Source organism: Mastacembelus armatus, chromosome 12 (assembly GCF_900324485.2).
Source record: "Mastacembelus armatus chromosome 12, fMasArm1.2, whole genome shotgun sequence".
Lineage (NCBI taxonomy): Eukaryota > Metazoa > Chordata > Actinopteri > Synbranchiformes > Mastacembelidae > Mastacembelus > Mastacembelus armatus.
In genome coordinates this window covers 2,567,182-2,593,016 of record NC_046644.1, presented here as the reverse complement: position 1 = coordinate 2,593,016, position 25,835 = coordinate 2,567,182, and the positions used below count along the sequence as shown (strand labels likewise).

At 39.8% G+C, this 25,835-nt stretch overlaps 2 protein-coding genes across 3 annotated transcripts; both read left to right on the top strand.

The window, feature by feature from the left end:
• The first annotated feature begins 3,791 nt into the window (after positions 1-3,791).
• derl2 (derlin 2) lies at positions 3,792-9,753 on the top strand. Its single transcript, XM_026298242.1, has 7 exons — positions 3,792-3,948; positions 5,905-5,970; positions 6,319-6,392; positions 6,627-6,720; positions 7,980-8,175; positions 8,286-8,376; positions 8,564-9,753. Exons 1-7 carry the CDS (start codon positions 3,856-3,858, stop codon positions 8,667-8,669), a joined length of 720 nt encoding a protein of 239 aa, XP_026154027.1. The 5' UTR covers positions 3,792-3,855; the 3' UTR covers positions 8,670-9,753.
• A 1,108-nt stretch (positions 9,754-10,861) lies between these two features.
• Positions 10,862-18,652, top strand: LOC113125011 (SWI/SNF-related matrix-associated actin-dependent regulator of chromatin subfamily B member 1-like). Of its 2 annotated transcripts, none has more exons than XM_026298253.1 (9): positions 10,862-11,086; positions 12,271-12,382; positions 12,644-12,752; positions 13,019-13,156; positions 14,599-14,726; positions 14,834-15,000; positions 16,078-16,268; positions 16,420-16,551; positions 16,792-18,652. In XM_026298253.1, the coding sequence occupies exons 1-9, from the start codon at positions 10,997-10,999 to the stop codon at positions 16,829-16,831; spliced, it is 1,107 nt and encodes a 368-aa protein (XP_026154038.1). In that variant the 5' UTR covers positions 10,862-10,996; the 3' UTR covers positions 16,832-18,652. The 2 variants fall into 2 exon arrangements, with proteins under 2 accessions (XP_026154038.1, XP_026154039.1); XM_026298254.1 differs by lacking the exon at positions 10,862-11,086 and adding an exon at positions 11,098-11,653.
• Positions 18,653-25,835: the final 7,183 nt, after the last annotated feature.

The window sequence follows — 25,835 nt, the reverse complement described above, 5'->3', positions numbered from 1 at the left end:
ATAATTGATTTGTTTTTAAACAAAGATTGCATAAAAGAAATACAGTAAGGTCATTGTGCTGTGTGTGTGTCGATAGCTGTAACGAACAGTTTGCCTGCTTGACATAACGGGTACTGTTTTAACTAATGTCTTTCAATTTTTATGGCGTTCACTGACCTGTTCTCAGTAAAGCAGCTTTTTACAGGCAGGACCCAATGGAGTTTTAAGTGGCTTTATTACAGTTACAACAGTAAAGATAATATCAGAGTCTTTTCACTCATCTCTGAATATTCTGCAGGTCAGAGAGTGGACACACAAAGTAGTTCAACTCAGAGAGGACAGGAAACCGTTGCTTTATTAAGGAAGGATTTCCAGTACCAGGTATCCGAAAGGAAGCCAGGAAGATTACAGAGGAGTCTCAGGTAAGGCTACAGGTTACAGGATTACATGGGTACTGGGGACCAGGGAACCAGGAAGAATCACTCGAGGACTGGTGAGTACAGGAGCGCCCAATGAACACCATAGACTTAGAGACATGAAGAGCTTTGAATTTATTTTCACAGGTTTGTAGTCACTGACTGCTGTTCAGAGTTCGGGTGCACCCAAGGAGAAGGTCAGTAATCATGAGGAGATCGGGTAATGTCAAATGCAGAAGTACCATCTGGCATCTTGGTGTTGTCCGGTGTCTGCTTTAAAGGGCTCCCCCATGGCCCTGTTCGGAGCAGGTGCGCCTCGTTAACACAATCTCCTTCTTGGCACATTTGGAAACACAAACAAAAGACAACCCACACACAGACACAGAGAGACAGGGATGGGCAAGGGGAAAGAGAGAAAGATGCTTTCAGACCCATGGGCAGCTCCGGAGCCTTGGTCCGACAGAAACATACTCCTAAGCAGAAGCCCACGGCTCATCACCTGCCAACCATCTCATTCATTGTTTCATTTGAAACAAAATGAGATAAAACAAAATAATAAAATGCCTGCCACTGTGAACGTATGGGCCTAAGTTCAAGCCAAAGAAAACCTTAAAACAGACAGATGGTTGCACATATTTGCAAATGTTAAGGATGGCAGTGTCACAAAATCAAGCCGTACCCAAGGTGTAAAGGAAGCATTCTCTGTTTTTCTAGCTCTTAAAGTTAATTAATTACAGTTTTCACTTATAATAAAAGAACATTTATATTCAGGGTTTTATATGAATATATTCGCAGATTCTTTTCCACCTGCACAAATCATATTGGCATTTACAGATTTGTTTTCACATTTTACAAAGTCAGTATGCTACATATTTATAAATCTCAGTACATGTTTACAGATTTCTGTAAATATTTACAAATCTCAGTATTATTACACTGTTTGGAAGTTTGGAAACACCTACACATTTATGTATTTTTATTGTATTTTTTTGGTTTTACCAATCCAAATTGTTGTGAATGGATCACAAAACACAAAAAATGAACAGCAATTCATTTTTAAGCATATTTGAGTACAGAATAATAGTCAAATCAAATTTGTATGTTAAACTTTACTTTTATCAAAAAACTCTTTGGTCTTGGTTCACACCATGTTTCTCTGATGGTGTTAGGCAGGCATCTATAATCTTTTCATGGGCTCTGCATCTGCATCTAGGTTATTTGCTTGGATCCAAACACCTCAAACTTGGACTCATCAGTCCATAAGACTTGGTTCCACTTTTTGTGCATCTTGGAACACTGAAACCTTTTCTTTCCATTTGCCAATCTTAACAGGGTTTCTTCTTGGCAAATCTGCCCATGAGGCCTGCTGACCTGAGTCTCCTTCACACAGTGTCTGTGCACACTAGTTTCTCTCTTGTTTTATTCAACAATGCAGCCAATTCGGAGCAGTGAGATGTCTCAAGGAGGACACTCCTAAGTACTTTTTGTCTTGGAAAGATAAATACTTGGGACTTCCACTGCATCTTCAGTCCTGATTGAATCCAGTTGTAGCATGTCTGTGTACAATGTTTACACCTTTTAAAGAACTCTTTAGTTTCCTGGCTATATCTTTTAAAGAATCAATTTCCTTTCTCAAGACAAGTATAGACTGATGATTTTCAAAGGAAAGCTGTTTTGGTTTGGCTACTTTTAGTTTTGTAGGAAGAGCCAAATATAAACTCAAATAGTTTGTTTACTGGTCATGAACTTCAATCAATCCATCCATTATCTATACCCACTTATTCCTCTTTATGGTCACAAGGATCTGCGGGAGCCTATCCCAGCTCTCTTTGGGTGAAAGGCAGGGGTCCACCCTGGACAGGTCACCAGTCCATCACAGGGCCACATAGAGACAAACAACCTCACACACTCACACTCACTCCTATGGGCAATTTAGAGTCACCAATCAACCTAACATACATGTTTGAGTAAATGAGTAAACCCATGCAAGCACAGGGAGAACATGCAAACTCCACACAGAAAGGGCCCTGCTGGGTTTCAAACCAGGAACCTTCTTGCTGTGAGGCAACAGTGCTAACCACTAAACCACCATGCTGCCCAGTCATGAACTTTTAAGAAATGTTTTAACACCAGAAAGTGTGCATACACTTTTAAGTGCCTGGAAAAACGGAGATGCAAAGCCTCCAATTTTAACTGGTTAAGGAGCAAATGATAATTGTTTTGTAGAAGGTCTTTTTTGAAGTTTAGGATGATTTACCAGCTGATTAAATTTTTACAGATAAATAATAAATTACACCTCCAGCCACCAGACGACTCGTTATCTTTTAACTCCTTCCTTTATCGAAGCCTTGAATAAGAACAGAGCTACTGTCTCAACCTTAGCCCACGCTGAACGATCCTTAGCTCTCACTCGCCGCCAACTCTCTTTCCCCCTCTCACTGTACACACGTGTACACACACACACACACACACACACACACACACACACACCGTATGTCTCTTATTCTACCTGACAACATGCATCTTTCTAGCTCCCCCTCGCCCAAAGAACAACCCAGGCAACAGAACAAAAAAGCATAGCCATTACAATATTTTGCTGTTTTTATATACTTTTTTATACATTTCAGTGTAAAAATCCAATATCCTGGTGTTATTGTAGTGTATACAATACACTGACTACATATTTCCAGTTGCTTTTACATTCACACTTCTCAGCATAGGTTAATTGTTAATTTTCGTACACATTTGCAAATTCCTTCAAGCAAGTATGCATGCAGAAATATGAGCAGGTTCACAACTCTCTGTCCCCCCCACCCAAAGAAATTGCTACAGTGGTCACATACTTGTTATTTAAATGGTGTGACACAATAATCACATTCGTTTCAATAGTTTTATCAGATCATAAACAATAAAAGAACAAAATGCTCTCGCTGAAATGCAGCTGTTGTATCAAAATCTGCTCCCCCTTCAGGATGTGTCCCACCTTGTTTTACGTAGCGCCCCCCGTTGGTTGTGTTTAGGATACAGTGACTTCTTCTCTGGCTGCTCCCTTCAGGGGTCGCCACAGCGAATCATCTGCCTCCATTTAACTCTATCCTCTGTATCCTCCTCACCCACACCAACTATCCCCATGTCCTCCTTCACTACATCCAAGAACCTCCTCTTTAGTCTTCCTCTATAGGCCTCCTTCCTGGCAGCTCTAACCTCAGCATCCTTTTACCAATGTCTTCACTGTCCCTCCTCTGAACATGTCCAAACCATCTCAAGTTTAGGATACAGTGACGTTCAGGTTAATTCAAGGCGGTACAGAATTTAACATAACACAAATATTGCAGATGTCCTGCTTCACGACGGTTCTTCCACATGTTTTGCAAATTTGTAGCACGTGCTTGAACGCAACACATTTTGCTTTGTGGAATGACGTGTCAAGAAAGTGCCGGAAGCTTTCAGTTTGTCCAAAATGGCTTACCAGACACTGCAACAGGAGTACTTACAGATTCCTGTTGTTACCAGGGCATATACAACCGCATGTGTCCTCACGACTGCTGCAGTGGTAAGACGTTATGTTATTGTGTTGGCTGGGGCATCGCTTGGTGCCGTGTAGCCGAGCTGTCGTCGTTGCCTTGCTGCTGCTAGCTCAGTGGTTTAGGTTAGCTATGACACCAAAGGGAAAGATACGTGTCAGATCCTGCTTAGCTAACTCTGTGCTGCTGTCTGTACTCACTGAGCTTCTTTCAAAACCTGCGTAAACTCGACTTGTACATGTTTGTGCTAACTTATATGAAATATGGAGTATGGTATAGAAAAGGTCATTGTCTGTGTTTATATAAGCCCACTGCGTTTTGATTATGCTTTAATGCTGTGAGTGAACATGTTTTCCTTAATTTAAATGTGTTTTCTCTAGAGTCACTCGTCAGTTTATTGAGTGCATCTAGCTAAAACGAATGCGAAACAATTACAGCATTACATCCTATTGTTAACATTTGTTGAAACAGCCTTCGAGGGTGTTGAATCATCAGTATAATCCATTTGGAGGCTGCAGTTCGTGCTGCTATTTAACTGCACCGTGTTATACAAAGGAGTTTTTGTTATTTAACTTAGTGTCATTGATTTAAATCAACCAATGGGCAAACTTGTGGATGACATTGTAGAACTGTTAAAATAACTCTTTTGTTTGGTATTCCTTGAAGAGGAGTGAAGGGTGTGCTAGTCCCTGGATTGCACTCTAAGAAAGTGCCTTAAACTAAATTTGTACTCCATGTCTCATTCTTATATTGAACTGATAATTAATGTATACCCCATCTGGAAATCACACTCCTTACACACAGTAGCACATGAAGAGTACACCCTAGACAACATACAGTTCAGCACAGTGTTTAAATATTTACAGGGCATCGCATAAAACTGCTAAACTGACTAAGAGTAATGTTAAAACTAAGTCTTGTTCAAATTAAATTAGCCACAGTTTGTAATTTCAGGAATAATTGGAATATGTGTTCTCACCACCCCTTCATCTTTCAGCCAATCATGTATCCCCACCTCTTGTTAGCAAGGTTAACTACTATGAATCAGGTTTAGCTAGTTATCTCCTATTAGCTATAACAACAGTGTAGTAGTAATAATAATAATAACACTTTTATTTATAAGGCACTTTAAAAACAGTAACAACTGACACAAAGTGCTGTACACCATATCAACAGTAAGCATAAACCATAAAACAGAATAAGAACAAGATAAAATACAATATTTAAGTGATAAAAATAAAAAAGAATAAAAACATAAGAAATTAAAAGTTAATAAAAGTCAGTGAAACAATCAATCAGTCTGTCACGCCAGTGACAGAAAGAATAAAAATAGGTAATAGTAAATCTGAATCAACTATCTAAATGCCTGCTGTAAATATGCAGCTAGTTAGGTAGCATTTGTAGACATGTTACACTAAGGCTTGTTGCAGCTGAACGGGGACAGGGCGACGGCAACACCATGACCAGTGACATTATGAAACAAAACCTGACTTGAAATTAAAGTGTTATAGGGGAAAATTTGTAAAAAAAATTACAACATCTTTTATTGGATTTAAATATGATAAATCATTGAATACTGTGTTATTTATTTGAATACTTACATTTTCCATGGAATGGGTAGTCATTTGTAAATTGATTGGGAAGCTCTTAATACAAAAAAGAGGTATCAGTGAAAACTGTTTTGTTTGGCACTTGTTCTCACAGTGTTTTAACTAATACATCAGAACAGGGCATAAAGTATTTATTGTGCCACCCCCAGTTTTTGGTGTACAAATAAAAGTGGTTTGAAAATCTACTGTCTGAGCCACATGAGAACTGTTCACCATGGTATTCACAGGTTGATTTTTCTTGCAAGGTACACAATGGGATGAATTCTTATTTCCATACATGGAAGAGGCCTTGCTCTGTCATTTTGTGATGCTTTCAAAGCATCTTTATCCTTATTGCTATCATCTTTAAAATTATGTTTGTGTTTCTTCTCATAGCAACTAGAGATCATCACACCTTTTCAGCTATACTTCAATCCAGATTTGATTCTAAGGAATTACCAAGTGAGTAACCTGACCTGTTGTCTGTTTCCATCCTTATCTCCAAGAGGTAGATTCATTTCATATAATTTCTAGCACTTACAGTCATTGCTGTCTGACTTTAGTTAACCAAAAAGAGTAAAACAGTAATTTCATTTTGCTGTTATTTTCAAAGTATTTGAAGAAGTCTGTATTTGTTAGAATAATAAAATATAAATGGTGTGCCTAAATGTAGATGATCACATTGTGGTTAAATTGAAATGTAATTTTTTTGTTTCTTTTTCTATGGAGGAAATTACCTTCTATTTATTTGTTTGTTCTGCTGTGTGTGTATGTTTTGCACATCTGAATGCTCTCTCTCTCTTCTTCTAGGTATGGCGACTAATAACCAACTTCCTCTTTTTTGGTCCAGTTGGCTTCAACTTCCTGTTCAATATGATTTTTCTGTATCAGTTTCAGTTCCAAGTCTCGCTTCATTTATAAAGTGAAAAGTGAGTTTGCATACTTTCTGTTTCACAGGGGAAACCAGATGTAGTTTCAGTGATGGCATTTTGAAACTTTGACTAAAATGGTGTCTAGATAATGAATTGAGATACAGTACATGTCAGATGTACAATTAGTCAAACCAGTGACACATACAGGTATGAAGTGTGTAGAGTTCCTTAACCATTTGTTTTCAGGTACAGATACTGTCGAATGTTAGAGGAGGGCTCTTTCAGGGGACGCACGGCTGACTTTGTTTTCATGTTCCTGTTTGGTGGGCTGTTGATGACTGTATCCTTTCCATGAATATGTTCTTTGCACATACAGTAATGAAGTCTTTGCCCCAATACATTTGAGAGCTAGGAGCTACTTAGATGGTAGCTCCTAGCATTGATTCATAAACTAACACTGTACCTGTACTGTGTATTGTTTCTCCTAACCACAAGCCTATGGAATACATTGCACCTGCATCTTTGCTGCTCAGTCAATAGTAATGCTAAGATCAAAACTAGACAATTGTATGCTACTTTGTTTTAGTGGCATGTACTTATCAAGCTTATGTACTCATCTGGCTTGTAAACAACTTGTTGCTTCTCAGTCCTGTAGGCCTACTGGTGTACTATTTTAACTAGTGATGTGTAGCTGTGGTTTAAATGGTATATGACAGATGAAAACAGTATGTCAGCTGTTCGTGAAATTCTCGAAATTCCACTTGCCAAATTCCACATATAGTTTCCTCTGGAAAATTAAAACAGATCTGCCACTTGCCTGTATTTTGGTTAAAGACTGTAGCTGGGGTTGTTGTATTATTGTCTTTTAGGTCTTCATAGTGGTTCACTGAGATGAAATTTTCCCTCTGAAATTCTCAAATCAATTTAAAGCAGGCAGGGCTGTCCAATTCTGGTCTACTGCTGTGCTTGTTTTCTACCCTACTCACTGCTGATTTCCTAGGTCAACTATATTCAGTCAGTCAGAAAGTGCAAGATACCATTGCAGATTAGGGTAGAGTCAAGGAAGACAAAGTGAATTGATTCTGATTTACTGGACACCTGACCCATGTAATCAGCAGTGGGTAGGGGAGGGATAGTTGGAAAATAAGCAGTGCAGTGGCCCTTGAGGAGCATGGGTTGGCCACCTCTGATTTAAAGGGCCATTAAGTGAAAATGTTCACGCCTACCCATAGTGGTATCTGAAATTTCTGAAATTTCACCAGCACAGTGGAAGCTCATTGAATTTAGTTTGTTCTGAGTTCTGAGTTTGTTTACTCCGGACAGACCACTTCCACAGAAAACTGACATATATCTGAGAATCTCCATGTGACACTAGAACAGGAGACCCATCACCCATTTTTAATACCTACACTGCTGTTAGTGATGTCATTTGTGCAGTCCGAGTACTTGACATTTAACAGGTCACAGAGTTCTTTGAACATACTTACAGATCTAGGTTGGACACGCAGTATGGTTTAGTTTTCACAATGACTAGTAAGATCCTGGTAAGAAATGTCAGCACAGTTCAATTGTTTGCCAAGTTCTTTAACATGGTTTCAGATATTTGGCACTTTTGTGAGTCTGGTGTTCCTGGGCCAAGCTTTCACTATCATGCTGGTATATGTGTGGAGTCGCCGAAACCCAAATGTTCGCATGAATTTCTTTGGTCTCCTAAATTTCCAGGCACCTTTCCTGCCATGGGTACTGATGGGATTCTCACTTCTGCTGGGCAACTCTATCATCGTTGATCTCTTAGGTACCCATACCCAACAGTTATTATCACGGTCATATGCTAGTAGCCACATGGTACTTGGGTGACTGACATTGTAGTGTGTTTTTTTTTTTTTTTTTTTTTTTTTAAACTAGGTATTGCTGTTGGTCATGTCTACTTTTTCCTGGAGGATGTTTTCCCCAACCAGCCAGGTGGTGGAAGGTGGCTCAAGACTCCATCTATCATGTGAGTCTCTGAAAGTGTATGAATGAATGAATGAATTTTTAAAGCCTTACTTTTATTGGGCAAAAATATGAGAATATCCCGTTGAGAGCATGAATGGTTCACTAAATTTCATATCAGATATATCTAAAATCAAATGTCTGTGTTTGTACTGCTTGCATTTTGAATTCATCATCCTCCTCTGCCACAGAAAAATGCTGTTTGACACTCCAGAGGAAGATGCCAACTACAACCCCCTACCTGAGGAGCGCCCAGGAGGGTTTGCCTGGGGAGAGGGACAGCGCCTTGGAGGTTAAATATGGTCCCAGATCATCCCTGATTGGCAGGTCATTTTCAAGGACATTCCCTCAGGTGAAGGGAATGAACATGGTCTTTGTTTTTGACATGTTGGTTTAGTTTTGGATGAAGAAGGCCTAACAACCAGAACTGGTTTGGAGAAAACCATCTGTTGTCCTTGTATATGGGCTTAGATCATCCTGAGAAACTCTTCTTGATGCCAGATTATTGCTCTAAGACTATTTGACAGAACAACAAGCTTCAGATGGAACTTTGGACAGTGAACTTTTGAGCTTGGGTGATGTTTGTCTTCATCTCTGAAAAAATATTGATATATAACAACTGTCATATTAAAAAGGAAAAATGACAGCAGTAAAATATTATCAAAAACATTTTTTTTCTTCAGATGATGAGTGCAGTTTTTCTTTCACTTTTTTAAGAATAAATGTGTGTGGCAAATGATGCTTTAGTTTTATCTCTTTTGACCAGTTGTACTGCATGAAACCAGGGACGTCTTTTCAATTCATACAAATAACATGGTATAATATATATCTCTGCACAGTTGGTTGATATTTTGATAAAATATTAATGCATACATATTTCTTATATATAACAGCAACATATGTTGCATACATGACCTACAGTACAGTACTATTTACAATAGACAACAATACATAGATACATACATAGATAAATACATTTTATAGATTCATTCTCCCAAAATCAGGTCCAAATAAAAGGTTTAAAGGTTTTCTTATAAAGTGAGCATTAATTTAAATTAAAGTATTTTAACTATTCAAGATGAAAATGAAAGTTGTTAATTGGATGTAATTAATAAAGAACAATACTTGTATCATCTGAAAATACACTATTAGATGTAAGTTTACAAACATCATGTCAATTAGAAGCAATAACGTGAGCCTTAAGCTTTCTTAGTACACTTCCCTCTTCAATGTCATTTTTGTTAAATTTAACCATATTTACTAACTTTAGCTATAAAAGCTAGGATCTGGGAAATTGTTGGGTGGATGGAAATGGAAATTTATGTTAAGAGCTTTACAACCCACAGTGAGTCTAAATAAAGATAGATATACATACTATTGATTTTTAAGGCAGTTTCTGTATATAAAGGACATGCTCACTGAAATCCATAAGGAAACCCTGCCCACTACTCTGGGTTCCATAAGACTATGAACACAATCAAAACTTACAATGCTAGCCTATATGATCAATGCTTTGGTGTGACCATGTTTGAGTGGTACAGAGAATGTGCACTGAATGTTTGACAGACCAACAGTAATACAGTCAAAGTTCTTTGAAAGGCTCTGAGCGTTTGCATGTAGGAAAAATAAGTGGCAACAATTCCATAGAAGTGTAATGTTTACTATAAGAGTATACAGTGGGTACGGAAAGTATTCAGACTCCTTAAAATTTTTCACTCTTTGTGTCATTGCAGCCACTTGCCAAAATCAAAAAAGTTCATTTTATTTCTCATTAATGTACACTCAGCACCCCATCTTGACAGAAAAAAACAGAAATGTAGAAATTTTTGCAAATTTATTAAAAAAGAAAAACTGAAATATCACATGATCATAAGTATTCAGACCCAGAGTGTAATATACGGCCTCATTCTGTTGGTTCAGTTGTAGCATAGTCTCATTCAGGAAGAGATTTGTTCCTGTGCCATTTTCTACCTATGACAAAATTTTTGGATTAAAAGAAGAAGATTTTAATGGAATGGATATAATTGTTAGAGATATAAATTACTTTTCATACATCCTTATTGAGGTTTGACATACATGGCGGGCTATAGCTTAAATCAACATATTTGTAGGTCATATATTTCACTATCATGATCATATTCAAACAATTCATTTGTTTTGTTTTGACCTGATAAAACATTATGACACATTATATATACTGTCACAAAAATGTTTGAGTAATCCTCATTGAGCAGGAGGTATCAGATAAACTTTAATCTATAGGGGGCGGTAAATCACTTTAAGATTTTTTTTCTCTACCTCAAAGGACCGAAGAGGAACGTTAATGAAGCGTTCAAGGTGCTCGGAAAACCCTTACACATATGACAAAGGCCACGAACTGAATATACCTAAAGCGGGTAGTCTACAGTGGTTCTTGTAGCTTTCAGTCAGTTTTGTTTTGTTGTTACAGGGCTTTGCACTTGGGCTTATATGTTCCAGGTTTATGTTATTTAGATGCAGAAAGTTGACCTGAACGCTATTGTCATGGATGGCGCCCTGATTCCCTGTTTTTTTATCGTAGTCCTTGAACACATCAGAAGAAGAGTAGGCTAATAATTAGTTAGCTTGTTAGCGGTTGTGCAAAGATGCAATTGGCTTTAAGTAAAACGTTTGGCCAGAAGCCAGTTAAATTTCAGTTAGAACAAGATGGAGACTTTTACATGGTTGGGTCGGAGGTATGTGGCAATCTGTCCGTTCAGTTTCTGTCATTAGCTGTCTATTGTTAGCCCAAGTTATCCTTTCTTCTGGGGAGTTAATGCTAGCATGCTAGGAGCCCAGTTGATGTCTTTATAAACAAAGAAATTCCTCCCCCAAACAATGGGAATCGGTTTATAGCGGGTTAAGTCGAGCCAAATGAAACGTATAACGATATGCGCTTTCACACCAACTCAGAAACAGTTAGCAAGCCTCTCATTCAGACCTGCGTGGATTAGCGTTGATCAGGAAAAGACAAGCCAGTGGGGAGTACGGACTGTGGATCACTTACCATTGTTTTGGTCACAAAAGGAATTCAATAAGTACACGTTGAAAAATCAGGAGCAGTTTTCTCACTCACATTCAACCACCCCTTAAATATTTGGACGTGCACATATTTTCTGTCACTGTTATACTAATGTTCTAAACGTAAAATAAGACACATTTGCTGTATTTCCAACATTTTACTACATCGAAAAAGACCTTGAAATGTGTAAATTCTGTGCCGGGGGATCCTTTGGTTTCTTGCTGACCTCTGTGACAGGCAGGTGAGGTGAACCCGAAGACATTTGTATAACGTTAGTGTGATTTACAATTACAGCCCATCCCAGGATAGTGTCACTGGTCCTTCACATTTTAGACTGCATCTGCATCGTACTTCGCTTAGGCAATTGCAAAGTTAAATGTCCAGTTCTCCACCCTCTGGACACAATGAATATTGGAGTTAGGGACAACTGATCAAATGCAGAAGACAGATAGCACTTTTCATTTCGGAATCTGTAGCTGTCCTTTGCAAGTATGTGTAGCAAATATGTTTAGTTTTGAATTGCTTCTGCTTTATTTTTTCTGTGAGAAAACATTAAGTCTTCTGCAACAAATGCCAGTATTCTTGTATAAGAGTAGATGTGAGATTCAAGTGGGTGCTGTACTAAAGAGCTTTGGGAAGAGTTTGGAAGAAATTAACTCAAAGTAATGTGGATGGGTTTTAAAATACTGTTTCAATAAACTACATAAGATACAAGAGAATCAGGAACAAAGTGCAGGAAGGGTCTGATGAGATCAAAGTCATCAAACTAAACACTGTCATTGGTCTACACCAAACACAAGATCACATCGCTTTCAAAAGGGTTGTCTCTAGTAGTCACCTACACTTTCTGCTCTCCAGGTTGGAAACTATTTGCGTATGTTCAGAGGCTCTCTGTATAAAAGGTACCCATCATTATGGAGGAGGCTGGCCTCGGTGGAGGAGAGAAAGAAAATTGTAGCATCCTCGCATGGTGAGTGGCTTGTTTTATTACTCAGGTCACTGTTAGTTTGGACTACTTGTTTGGGAGTCCTATGGCTTATACTGTATGCAGTGCCATTTATTGCTTATTCAAACAATTCAAATATTGTCAATTTAAATAGTACTTACATTCATTTGAGCTTAGCATCAACATGTAGTGATAGACAGCCATAACTCACCTAAGGGTTTACCATACTGAATGTGACCAAAGATGACATGCATCTCTGTTCTCCTGTCTGTTGTCAATCTGTAGCCACTAGTGTTACTCTGCTGAAGGCATCAGAATGTGAAGAAATCTTTGAAGGTAATGATGAGAAATACAAGGCAGTGTCCATCAGCACAGAGCCTCCAGCTTACCTCAGGTAATTTTTATGTAACCATCAACAGTACTGAGCAGTACTTCAACCGTTCAGGCCATTAAGGATCAGACACTGATCCTACATCATTTTCTGCACTGGTTTGGACCCAGTCCTTTGATATCTATGTCAATAGCCTACTCTACTGTCTGTTGTAAGTTCAACAACTTAAGTTCCACAACATGGCTGTGCAATACTAATTTGCCGCCGTGTTCCTCTAACATAAGATACAATAATGTCTCATTCTTATCTTTTTTGTCCTTTCTGTAAAGGGAGCAAAAAGTAAAAAGGAGCAGTCAGTGGGTCCCCACGCTGCCCAACAGCTCTCACCACCTAGATGCTGTTCCTTGTTCAACCACCATCAATCGCAACCGAATGGGCCGTGACAAGAAGAGAACCTTTCCCCTGTGGTGAGTTTTTACAAGCACAGAAAAACGTTCTCCAGAATGGCATACTTTTTGTGCGGTCAGTCTGCATCTGACATGGATTAAAAAATGTGCAATAATGCAGACCTGTAACAAATAATAACTCTGCATCTTCTCTCTGATCTTACTGTTTAGTATTTGGATTTGCAAACTTTTAATTTATGGTGCTATTTTTATACTCCTATCTTGAGGAACCTTTACAGTTTGCTTTCTTACTTGTTCAGGCAGTTCTTTACTATGTGGATCCGTTTTGTATTAGACATAACCATGAAAGCTGTGGTGTTTCCAGCTTTTTTATAGCCTTGTTCGTGTGGTTATTCTATATTAGAAGTCACAGGTGAACTGACTTTGGTGCAGCATCATCACAGATTCTCAGTTTTGTTGCATTGAGGTTGAACCTCATTTAGAAGACAACAAAAACAAGTTTATCTAACCTGATCGACCTACTATAACAACTCAAAATGTCTGCAGTGAAGAAGCCAACTGCAATTGCAAATTCTTTTCCGAAGTAAAATCTCCTATTCTTAAATAACCGTTAGAGGGTGGTATTGGAGTGAGTGAAATTAGAGATTAGGTAATGAACTGTAGTATCAGAAGCTACATGGAGAGTTTAGATTATTGGAGGTAACAACATGTGGATCAGTGTGTGGATGATGAAGGCAGCGGTCCCTGGTTGGAAACACGTGTCTCTTGCTTTCCATTCCTAGAGAAAACCCAAGTGCAGGTTCAGCAGGCTGCACTGGCCTGGCATGTCTAATGGCTGCTGAGTGAACAATGTAAGCCACTCGTGGGCCACTGTTCCAGGAGAAGAGCACACAGAGCACCGTGCCCCTCATAATTGGGAGATCAGAATCTCATAATTATGAGATTGTTTCTCAGAGATAGTAAGTCATAATTACCAGATACCATCCTCCAGGTTTTTTTGTTTGGTGAATGTAATGCACTCCGTACATGTATGCACAGCGAACAAGTAATCGATTGCACAAAGGTTCCAGGTTGTGCAGTGAAATTGAGCCGAACTCATGATGAGTCCAGCACAATAAAGACCGTCACTGTTCAGCAAGAATTTCAGATGTCACGTTTTTCTGTCATGTCATGTGGATTATTACATGAATTTTTCAGTTAAACGCAATAGCTTGAATGCGGTAATATTTGCTGGAGTGAGGTTACTGCACGTGTAAAACTAGATATAATCACTGAGTCACTATAATCACTATATTAAAAACACAGTTTGTTGTACTCAGCATGTAGCTTACTGCAACTGCTTATACTGCACTCTAGACTAATAACTATTTTAATGCACATATATGCATTGTATTAAGTTGAACCTAAACCGGTCCATTAAGCAGTTATGAGTTTGATTCAGACAATATTAAAAGAATTAGTTGGATTAAATAACACAACATCATGTCTTGTATCTTACTTAGCTTTGACGACCATGACCCTGCGGTGATTCATGAGAATGCAGCCCAGGTAGAGGCTCTGGTTCCGATTCGTCTAGACATGGAGATAGATGGACAGAAATTGCGAGATGCCTTCACATGGAACATGAATGGTAAATATATGTCAACAACATGCCAACATCCAAATTATCATAACACATAGTTCCTCCTAACTATGTTTTCTCCTGTCATTATTTTCTGATTATGTATCATTTCTTAGAGAAACTGATGACCCCTGAGATGTTTGCAGAGATATTGTGTGATGACCTGGATCTGAATCCTCTAGCCTTCGTCCCTGCCATTGCCTCGGCTATTCGTCAGCAGATTGAGTCCTACCCCACTGACAGCATATTAGAAGAGCAGGCTGACCAGAGAGTTATCATCAAGGTGTGTGCTGAATTTAAAAAAAATTCTTTGGGGAAAGCATTGAGCTGCGATGGATTGGTGACCTGTCCAGGGTGTACCCCTGCCTTCCACCCAAAAGAGAGCTGAGATAGGCTCCAGCAGATCCCTGTGACCCTGGTTAAGGACTAAGCGGGTATAGATAATTGATGGATGGATGGATGGATGGATGGATGGAAAGCATTGAAAATTAGCTAGTTTGGAAGACAGTAGGAATACAGTAATATACTAGAATAATTCTTTAAACCACCTAAATAGTAAATTAAGTTATAGTTTTCTCTGTGTTGGCTTTGTTTGCAGGCACTGCTGTCCACCCTTTATAAATCCTGGTAAATGTGGAAGAAGTGCCTTTTTATTGCAGAAATGTTGCCTCTGGGTTACGCTAAAGGCATGGGATCTAATATTTCCATCAGTGTCACATAAGTAGTGAACATTGTATATTATCTGTCCAATTCCAAAAAAAAGGGGCCTAATGGATAGAGAGTCGGACTTGTAACCTGAAAGTTGCGAAGTTGAGTCTCAGGACTGGCAGGAATTGTCAGGTGGGGCGGAGTGAATAGCTAGCGCTCTCTCCACCTTCAATATCACGACTGAGGTGAGACCCTTGAGCAAGGCACCAAATCCCCAACTGCTCCCCAGGCGCCACAGCAATGGCTGCCCACTGCTCCGGGTGTGTGTTCACAGTGTGTGTGCACTTTGGGTGCGTAATGCAAGGGACTAATAATAATAATAATACTTAACAATTCACTGCGTTATAGCGTGCAGGGCAAGACCCGCTGCTTTCATTAATGGAAACCGTATTTGATAATAGTTGATAATCTCAGTTTTAAAACTACAATTCTCATAATGCTTTGGGAAGTATAGTGTTGGTCTACATGCACTGAGTTACACTATGAACCGCATTTCAGTATATTTTATATTTGTTTACAGTTTGACAAAAAGTCTGAAAGTAATCTACTAGCATTTCCTGTTTTCAGTTAACTGGTATAACAAAATAATTGATTTGCTTTGATACTCATGAAAACTTAAAAAGGGTATATAATGATTTTCTGTATTCCTCAGCTGAACATCCACGTGGGGAATATATCTCTGGTGGACCAGTTTGAGTGGGACATGTCAGAGAGGGAGAACTCCCCAGAGTCATTTGCACTGAAGCTGTGCTCTGAGCTGGGTCTTGGTGGAGAGTTTGTAACTACTATTGCCTACAGCATTCGTGGTCAGCTCAGCTGGCACCAGAGGACCTATGCCTTCAGGTAACTCAGCCACTCACTTTAACATGGCTTTTGGACCCATTGCATTCTGCAGTCTAAAAACCCCTGGCTACACTGATGTTACCTGCTGTGGGGCATACATTATAAAGGGAAAACTGTTTTAAAACTTTCTTTTATGGTGCATTGCCCACAGTGAGAACCCACTTCCCACAGTAGAGATTGCCATCCGCAACACAGGCGATGCAGACCAGTGGTGCCCCCTGCTGGAGACCCTCACAGATGCTGAAATGGAAAAGAAGATCAGAGACCAAGACAGGAACACAAGGTGGGATGTTAGATACAGATAAAATGACAGTTTGATTCAGGAAAGAAACTATATCTATTCCACTGAAGCTGTTAATAGAACCTGAGTATTAAGAGTAAAACCCAGAGTCTTCACTAAATAAACTTTCTGCAATAGATTCCATAACAAGCATATGCGTTTATTTAGTCTGAGCAATACTGCTATATAATATTTAGCCTTGTCCAACTAGCAAATCTTAATGTGAATACACTATTTTTTCAGACGTATGAGACGACTGGCCAACACTGCTCCATCCTGGTAGAAAGAGACATGAAGCTGCATCATTTCCTCTGGTGGACTCCTGGTACTCTGAATCAGTTACACACAGGTCATTGCTGAAGCAAATGGACATCTCTGTAAGCATGAACACAGACATGTGGGCAGTCTTCATGAACACCTTACTGACTGAATACATCCAGTCATTCCTTTGCAGTATACACAGTATACACTGACTAGCCAAAACAATATGACCACCCCTGCTGGTCTTTTGCATGCTACCAAAAATAACTCTAACCTGCCATAGCATGTATTCTACAAAACCTGAAAGTGCCCCCCCCCCCCCTTTGGATGAGCTTTTAAATCCGGTAATTTTCGAGGTGGAGCCATTGTAGATCATAGATGTTCCCAGATATCCTTCCAACACCATGTGGGTAAGTGAGTGGTCCCTTCTCCAATGAGAAGGTGGGTACACACCAGCGGTGACAGGGTGTACCCCTTGAGCATGACTGATTCAGAGATGCTCTGACGCACTTGCCTTAGGAATTTGGCCCTTATCAAAGTCACTCAGGGCATACCTGATGACTACTTGCACCTCAAGTATATCCCCAAATAAATCCCAGACCTTGACACATGCCAATGTTGCAAGATAGTTATTGTTATGCATTTCCTCTGCAAGTAGCCATAATGTTTTGGCATATCAGTGTAGCATCATAATATGGCAACAACTCAGACCTAACTAGTGTCTATCATTAAAGGTTCTTCTGACGTCTGTTCCACAAGTTACTGACACACATACACACTACATGTGTCATGTTAGAACACTCACACTTGACATAACTTTACAGTACAGTACAATGACCGAGTTTAATGTATCTGTATGAACATTACATTACACTGAATATCTTCCCACAGGCTGTGGGAGGTTGTAATGGATATTCTTTGATTTAATTTTGATATGATGCACATCCAGTCCATTGAAGCAAAACATAATTGGGAGGTTAATTGATAACAAAAATTGTTGTTAGTTTCTGACCTAGTGTAGCGAAGACAGAGTTATTGTGTATAACAATGTTTTCAAACTGGCTTTGCACAGCAAACTATTGTTGGTGGATGACTGCAGTAATGATGCATAAACATTTCTGACTTTGGTGACTAATAATGGGAGGACAGAAAAACTGAAAATAGTGCCAGATGGTCAGAATTGGACTACAAACAAAAACTCTCACACCAACAGAATGATTAGGATAATCACATAAGGCTTTAATAAATATCAGTGAGCCACATCAGTGTTTCAGCCATTTCTTGTACTGAGGCTGGTATTAGTGTTTTTACCAAATTCACATGACCAGCACACATTAGTAAATTCAGACATATCGTTCCCTGGCAGTGTTACTGTTGTCCAGACACAAGAGCCAGAAGCGGCTCTAACATATAAGTGTTTGCAATCAATCATTGAGTTTGATTTTAGCATGTAGACATGCATTCTGATCTCGGTTTGTGATTCTGGTCAGTTATGTGTTCATCTGCATGCTAAACATAGGTAGTCCATACTATCGCCTGTGCATGAGGGGCTAATTGTTCCCCCTTCTACTTGTTTTTGCATTGTGCCTCACATTGCAACAGTGTCAGCTGACTGGAACCTCTGTTTTACTAAATGTGCTTTTGGTTAAGTAGAGAGGAGAAACCCAAGCTCACAAGTACCAGTGGTGTCTTTAAATGATTTTCAACTTGAACATACTCTGAAGAATGATGTTAACATATTGTATGTACTGTCACTCCTTGTTACTGTTCTTTTGTAAAATTGCTTTCTTTTTAGTGGACTCATTTTTTATATTAAAATAACAATAAACATATTTGAAATATGCTTTATTAACTGGAATATGACTTTAATTTGAATACCTTGTTCATTTCTCTCAACATTAATGGTTGTGAAAGGTGCAGATATTCTGGAGTTGTCTATGAATCACTGCACACCTTGGATAAAAATATACATTTTCCCTGTGTGAAAGGCAGTGACAGCATCTGGTTATGTATAAAGTCGCTGAGTTTTTGGTGTTCAACATGTCAAAATTCTAAGAATTAGAGTTAAAAATAAATATAAACGTGTCCTGAAATGTATTTATTGAGTTCCATAATTCAATAAGAGCCAGTCATTCTCTCTGTCACGCTACTCAGTGATTCAGCTTTATGATCAGCAGCCTCCTGCTCTGGCTGCAATCTCTGCTTTCCCCTTCAGCCATCTTGCTGCTCTGACTGCTATTTAGCTGGTGTCAAGGAAGGCCTTCCTCTGATACTCGCCTCCTAAATGCATGCATCCATCCATCCATCCATCTTCTTCCGCTAATCCGGGGCCGGGTCGCGGGGGCAGTAGCCGAATCAGGGATACCCAGACTTCCTTCTCCCTGGACACTTCCTCCAGCTCTTCCGGGGGCACACCGAGGCGTTCCCAGGCCAGCCGGGAGACATACTCCCTCCAGCGTGTCCTGGGTCTTCCCCGGGGCCTCCTCCCGGTGGGACATGCCCAGAACACCTCCCCAGGAAGGCGCCCAGGAGGCATCCGAAACAGATGCCCGAGCCACCTCAACTGACTCCTCTCGATGTGGAGGAGCAGCGGCTCTACTCCGAGCTCCTCCCGGGTGACCGAGCTCCTCACCCTATCTCTAAGGGAGCGCCCGGCCACCCTGCGGAAGAAGCTCATTTCAGCCGCTTGTATCCGCGATCTCGTTCTTTCGGTCATGACCCAGAGCTCATGACCATAGGTGAGAGTAGGAACGTAGATTGACTGATAAATCGAGAGCTTCGCCTTCCGGCTCAGCTCCTTCTTCACCACAACGGACCAGTACACTGACCGCATTACTGCTGCCGATGTCCCGATCCGTCTGTCAATCTCGCGTTCCGTCCTTCCCTCACTCGTGAACAAGACCCCGAGATACTTAAACTCCTCCACTTGAGGCAGGATCTCTCCCCTGGCCACTCAAGGAGCTGGGTTCCAGAGCCCAGGCTGTGCGTGGAGGTGAGCCCGACTATCTCTAGTCGGTACCACTTGACCTCTCGCACAAGCTCAGGCTCCTTCCCCCCCAGTGAGGTGACATTCCATGTCCCTAGAGCCAGTTTCGGCATCCAGGGATCAGGTCGCCGAGGTCCCCGTCCTCGACCACTGCTTGATCCACTATTCACCAGCCCCTTATGGATCCTCCTGCGGGTGGTGGGTCCACAGAAGGGCGGCCCCACGTCGCTCTTTCAGGCTTTGCCCGGCTGGGCCCTATGGGGGGAGACCCAGCCACCAGGCGCTCACCTACGGGCCCGAACCCCAGGCCTGGCTCCAGGGTGGGGCCCCGGCTTTGCCATGCCGGGCGACGTTGCAGTCCTCGTTTGTCGTTGCATAAGAGGTCACTGAACCGCTCTTAGTCTGGTCCGTCACCTAGGACCTGTTTGCCTTGGAGACCCTGCCAGGGGCATATAGCCCCAGACAACATAGCTCCTGGGATCATACGGGCACTCAAACCCCTCCACCACGATAAGGTGGCGGTTCAAGGAGGGGCTCCTAAATGCAATCAACAGGTGATCTGTGTGTTGGCATCTTTAATGCGGTGGAGCCCTTGGAGTGGAGCGTGGTCTGAACAGTGTGTAAAGGCAAGATGTTCATTTCATACATTAGGTCTGTCTTTGTCAGAACTAGTTGGACGTTTGATTACACTAGTTGGACATATGAGTGCACTAGTTGAACAAAACAATGGTTACTAGTCACACTTTCTCAGCAACTAGTGGCATTTCTGTCCAACTAGTTCCAAGAAAAGCCTTACTAGCAATGCCAGTCACTGCACTAGTAGGACCAAAGTCCCAATTAGTCAGCTTTTTGATGTACTAGTGGCCCTCTGAACGACACTACTGAGACTAAGTTTTACTAGTTAACTAGTGTGCTACAAAAACTGTGACAAGTTTACTTATAGTCACTTATAGTCATACTTATAGTTTACTTTATAGTCAAGCATGATTTTGGCTCATTAGTTAACCAGTGACCAGCATTTGTCTGCACTAGTTAACTAGTGAATGCTGACTGGTAAACTATTTAAGGCCTCTAGGCCTTACTAGTTAACTGGTGAGACTAAAGAATGCATACAAGTTGTTAAATCTCTCTCAATTTTTACTCAAGCCATCAAGATGGTGCCTACATGCAACCTGGTTGAGAAGCCCTAAGTTTCTGGATTTTATTGATAAACAGATAGATTATTATTTTTGAAATAATAGTCAAGTGGAAATTATAAATCTTGAAACCAAAATAAAAGAAATTGAATCAAAAAACTTCCAAAATAGCTCTCCTGACCTTCTTTTAGAATTACACAAGTTAAAGCTTAAGTATGATGAACTCTCACTAAACCAAGCACAGAAGAGCTTGATGAGTATTATGAAAGTGGGGAGAAGGTGGGGAAATTGCTAGGCTGGCGAACTAAACAGCTACAATCAGAAAGAGCCATAAACTCCATTCAGACACTAGACTCGGGTACGGTAACATTTGATCAAAGAGAGATAAATAAGGTCTTTAGGAACTATTACCAGGCTCTTTATAGCTCAGAATACTCAGAGGGTTCTGCAGAGAGACAGCATTCATTCTTGGACACCTTAGACTTTAAGTGAACAGATCTATATTTCATGTCATCTCTTGAAAATGATTTGAAATCTGAGGAACTGCTGGATGCCATCACTTGTATGGAAGGAGGGAAGTCACCAGGGCTGGATGGTTTTTCATCACAAGTTAATTCCACCCTTAATGGAAATGTATCAAGACTCATTGGAAAATGGGGTTTTGCCTCCCACTCTTAACACAGCAGTGATCACTCTATTATTAAAACCTGGAAAGTCGCCTTCTGACTGTGCTTCATATAGACTGATTTCTCTTCTGAACAATGATTATAAGATTCTCTGCAAGGTATTGGCTAAGAGATTAGAACAGCATCTGCCCCAGCTGATCCATATAGATCAAAATGGTTTTGTATGGGGGAGGCAGGGCCTGCATAATACAGTGAGTACGGAAAGTATTCAGACCCCTTTAAATTTTTCACTCTTTGTGTCATTGCAGCCATTTGCCAAAATCCAAAAAGTTCATTTTATTTCTCATTAATGTACACTCAGCACCCCATCTTGACAGAAAAAAACAGAAATGTAGAAATTTTTGCAAATTTATTAAAAAAGAAAAACTGAAATATCACATGGTCGTAAGTATTCAGACCCTTTGCAGTGACACTCATATTTAACTCACATGCTGTCCATTTCTTCTGATCCTCCTTGAGATGGTTCTGCTCCTTCATTGGAGTCCAGCTGTGTTTAATTAAACTGATTGGACTTGATTAGGAAAGGCACACACCTGTCTATATAAGACCTTACAGCTCACAGTGTATGTCAATTGAATGGGAATATCTCTTTGACGTTATGGAGAAGATGGGGTTTCAGGAGAAATTTATGAAATGGATTTGTATTTTATATGCTAATCCTTCAGCTGAAATACTTGGAACAATTTCAAAATGGAACAATTTCAAAATGCACAGGGGAACGTGCCAGGGCTGCCCACTTTCTCCTTACTTTTTGCACTAACAATTGAACCATTGGCTATGGCAATTTGCAATAGTACAGATATTTCAGGTATAACAATTGGGACAACAGATCATTGTATCTCACTGTATGCAGATGACATTATTATATTTTCCTCCAACTTGAAACAGTCTATTCCAAGAATACTCAATCTGATTGAGGCGTTTGGTTAATTTGCAGGGTATAAAATTAACCACTTTAAATCTGTGTTGCTGTTCCTCAATAAATCAGAAAGGCTTCTCCCCCCAGTTCAGACACCCTTCACAATTTCACAAGAGGGTTTCACTTATCGTGGCATCAAAATTACACCAAATATTAATGAAGTGGTGACAGCCAATTATAATTCGGTGTCAGACTCTATCATTAATCTACTAGATAGGTGGACAAAACACCCTATTTCATTTATTGAAATACTACGACTGCCTCGTTTCACACCAATTTTTGGCAATGAAAACTTCCGCCCTGGCAGAGCTGATCAAGGTGTCAGGTTTACGGTACACTGACTCGGTTCTTTTCCCTGAAGGCAATGAAAAACACACAACAACTTTGTACCGAGTATATGCTCTGCAAGTGAAATCACCTCAGTTGCAGATGGAGAGAAGAGACTTTCTTCTCTCCCCCATGCGACCTTGACTCTCTCTTCACTGAGCAGTCTTTTATTTTTATAGTGAGGAACAAACAAGGCACAGGGTGCGTGGGTGCAGTTAGAGTTTTCAGTTACATAGTTCATAAGGTTGTGTGGTTTATCTGGTAAAACAGACACCTGCTAAAACATCTTACACAAACATGGTATTGTCTTCAAATCTTGTTACACAATGACAACAATTGAACTATTGACCCCATGACCCCAACACAAGGTTTTAGAAATTGGAGGAATTAGTGAAGTATCTGATCCTTATAATGAGAAAGGGTTTATGTCCTTTGAAGAAATAAGAGCAAAGTTTGGAATTTTGCAAAAACGCAGTTTCATTCTGTCAAAACAAAGTCAAAGCTTGGCTGAGCCCCCCCATCCACTCTGGAAAGGATCACAATTAACAGCTTGAAAGGTAGAGGACAGGTTTCTTTGCTATATGCACATTTTGTGGCCAGCTCAAAAGAAGCATTTACGGATAGACTTCAGGCATGGCAATCTGACTTACAGTGTGAATTAACAGAAGATGAATGGTGAGCAGCATGCATGTGGGAGTGTACTAAGGTTTATGGTTTTGGGGTTAGAGTTGTGAATACTCTCAGCAAAATGATAAGTAAGAATTTTCCACTCGACCCCTTTATGTTTATTGCACATTTACCCTGTAAATTTCACACTTACCAAACATGAAAAGTTAATGGTTAGCCTCTGTTTATTAGAAGCAAAACGAGTGATTGCAGATGCTTGGAAACAGGAAAAGAGTCCGTGAATTTCTCATTGGATAAATGGAATGACTTCATGTCTTGCTTTGGAAAAAATCACTTATTTTCTAAAAAACAAAATCCAGGTTTTCTAGTCTATTTGGCAGGGATTTTATGGTTATCTGGAGAGTCTGGATGCTGTGTCCTATCTAGAATATATGGACAGTGAAAATGTATGGTCTGTGGAGATTGATTTTTTAAAAAAAATTTATTTCTTGTCTTTTTTTTTGTTCCCATACGATAATGTAACTTGTAAGCTTACTTATATGTATCTGAATAATAACTGTGAGGATTTTACAACAGAGCAAATGGTCACTAACTTAAACCAATGTGGGGGCTGAATGTTTGCTTGACCCTTTCATGGTATGTGGTTCTGTCTGTTTTATTGGTTTAGTGTTTTAGGGTAGAAGGTTGTAAATAACTGCCAGCAATTTGTTTCTTTGATGGTAAGAAGACTGAAGATAGTACCTGAACAATATAATGTGGGGGTCTGTTCAGGATTAGTCCAAAGTACGGTATATAACCTGCTCTTGTAATAAGGATAGCAGAGGACTTCTGCAAGGACGTCCTCTCCGGGCCCGTGATTAAACCTGAGAAGATTCATCACACTTGTGGTTGTTTTCTGAGAATTAGTAACTCCCAAACTTAAAGGTAACATTCAAAAATGAAGGGAAAGTTCCGCTCCGACAAACGGAGGGCTGGAATCCCGCCTGAGGTCAGAACGGGTGTCGGACAGTAGATGCTCCATTCATTTAATAAGTGAGTACAGTGTTATGAATCATTTCTTGTGTATGTCTGCTAAGTGTTGATTTATGTTTTTGGTATGTTTTTGGTCTGCGTCAAAGAAAGCCCTAGGTGTGTGTGTTTGGTAATCACGTGATCTTTGGAATCCCTCGTGGTAATGAGACCAGTGAGTCTGAGGGGCAGACGCCAGATGATGAAAAAATAATCCTAAAAAATAAAAAACAAAAAAGAAGGAAAAAAAAGAAACAACGAGAAAACTCCACTGGCTGAGGATTACAAACGTAAGTCTTCCTTCGGGAAGCCATATGGTTTATTAAGGAAACAACCCGTACGTGGAAAACATGAAAAAATTAAGCCAATACTGAAGAAGTAAGCTCTGATTGTTAATGAGAAGTATGATAATGTTGTTAATGAGAACTAAGCTGTTAAATGAGAAGTACGCTATTGTTGTTAATGAGAACTAAGCTGTTAAATGAGAAGCAAGCTATTGTTGTTAATGAGAACTAAGCTGTTAAATGAGAAGTACGCTATTGTTGTTAATGAGAACTAAGCTGTTAAATGAGAAGCAAGCTATTGTTGTTAATGAGAACTAAGCTGTTAAATGAGAAGTAAGCTATTGTTGTTAATGAGAACTAAGCTGTTAAATGAGAAGTAAGCTATTGTTGTTAATGAGAACTAAGCTGTTAAATGAGAAGTAAGCTATTGTTGTTAATGAGAACTAAGCTGTTAAATGAGAAGTAAGCTATTGTTGTTAATGAGAAGTACGCTATTGTCTATGAGGAGTAAGATGTTATTGTCTATAAGAACCACCTTAGAAATTGTCCCATATCATGAACTGGGCATATGAATGAGGCGATAATGTCATAAGCTTTGTGGTGACTCCTTCAGTGTCTTTTATGCACAATGTGTATACAATACGGGTACGTTGCTCGAAACGAATGCGTCATACAAACTACCTGGCTGAAGTTACCCAAAGTTAGTGTTTGTGTGATAAGATCTGACCATACGATGAGATGGGAAGATCAGTGTGAATGAGAAATTATTGTGTGTGTGTTATAAGCCCAATGAAAGTGTAAGCACCAGCCCCAGTGCTAAATGATGGTAGATAAATGGGTTAAAATGTGTGGTTATACAATGTTGTTGAGAAGGAGAAGAGGAAGTGAAAGAAGGAAAACAAAGAAGGAAGAAATAAATTGGCACTCTTTTCAAGAGTTTAGAAAGGGAGGCAGAAATAGAAGTAAGAAAAAAAGAATGCAGACTAGTTAACTACTCATACACCTGTACTGTATACAAATATTTTGACAAAACTAGTTAACTAGTAAGTTCCA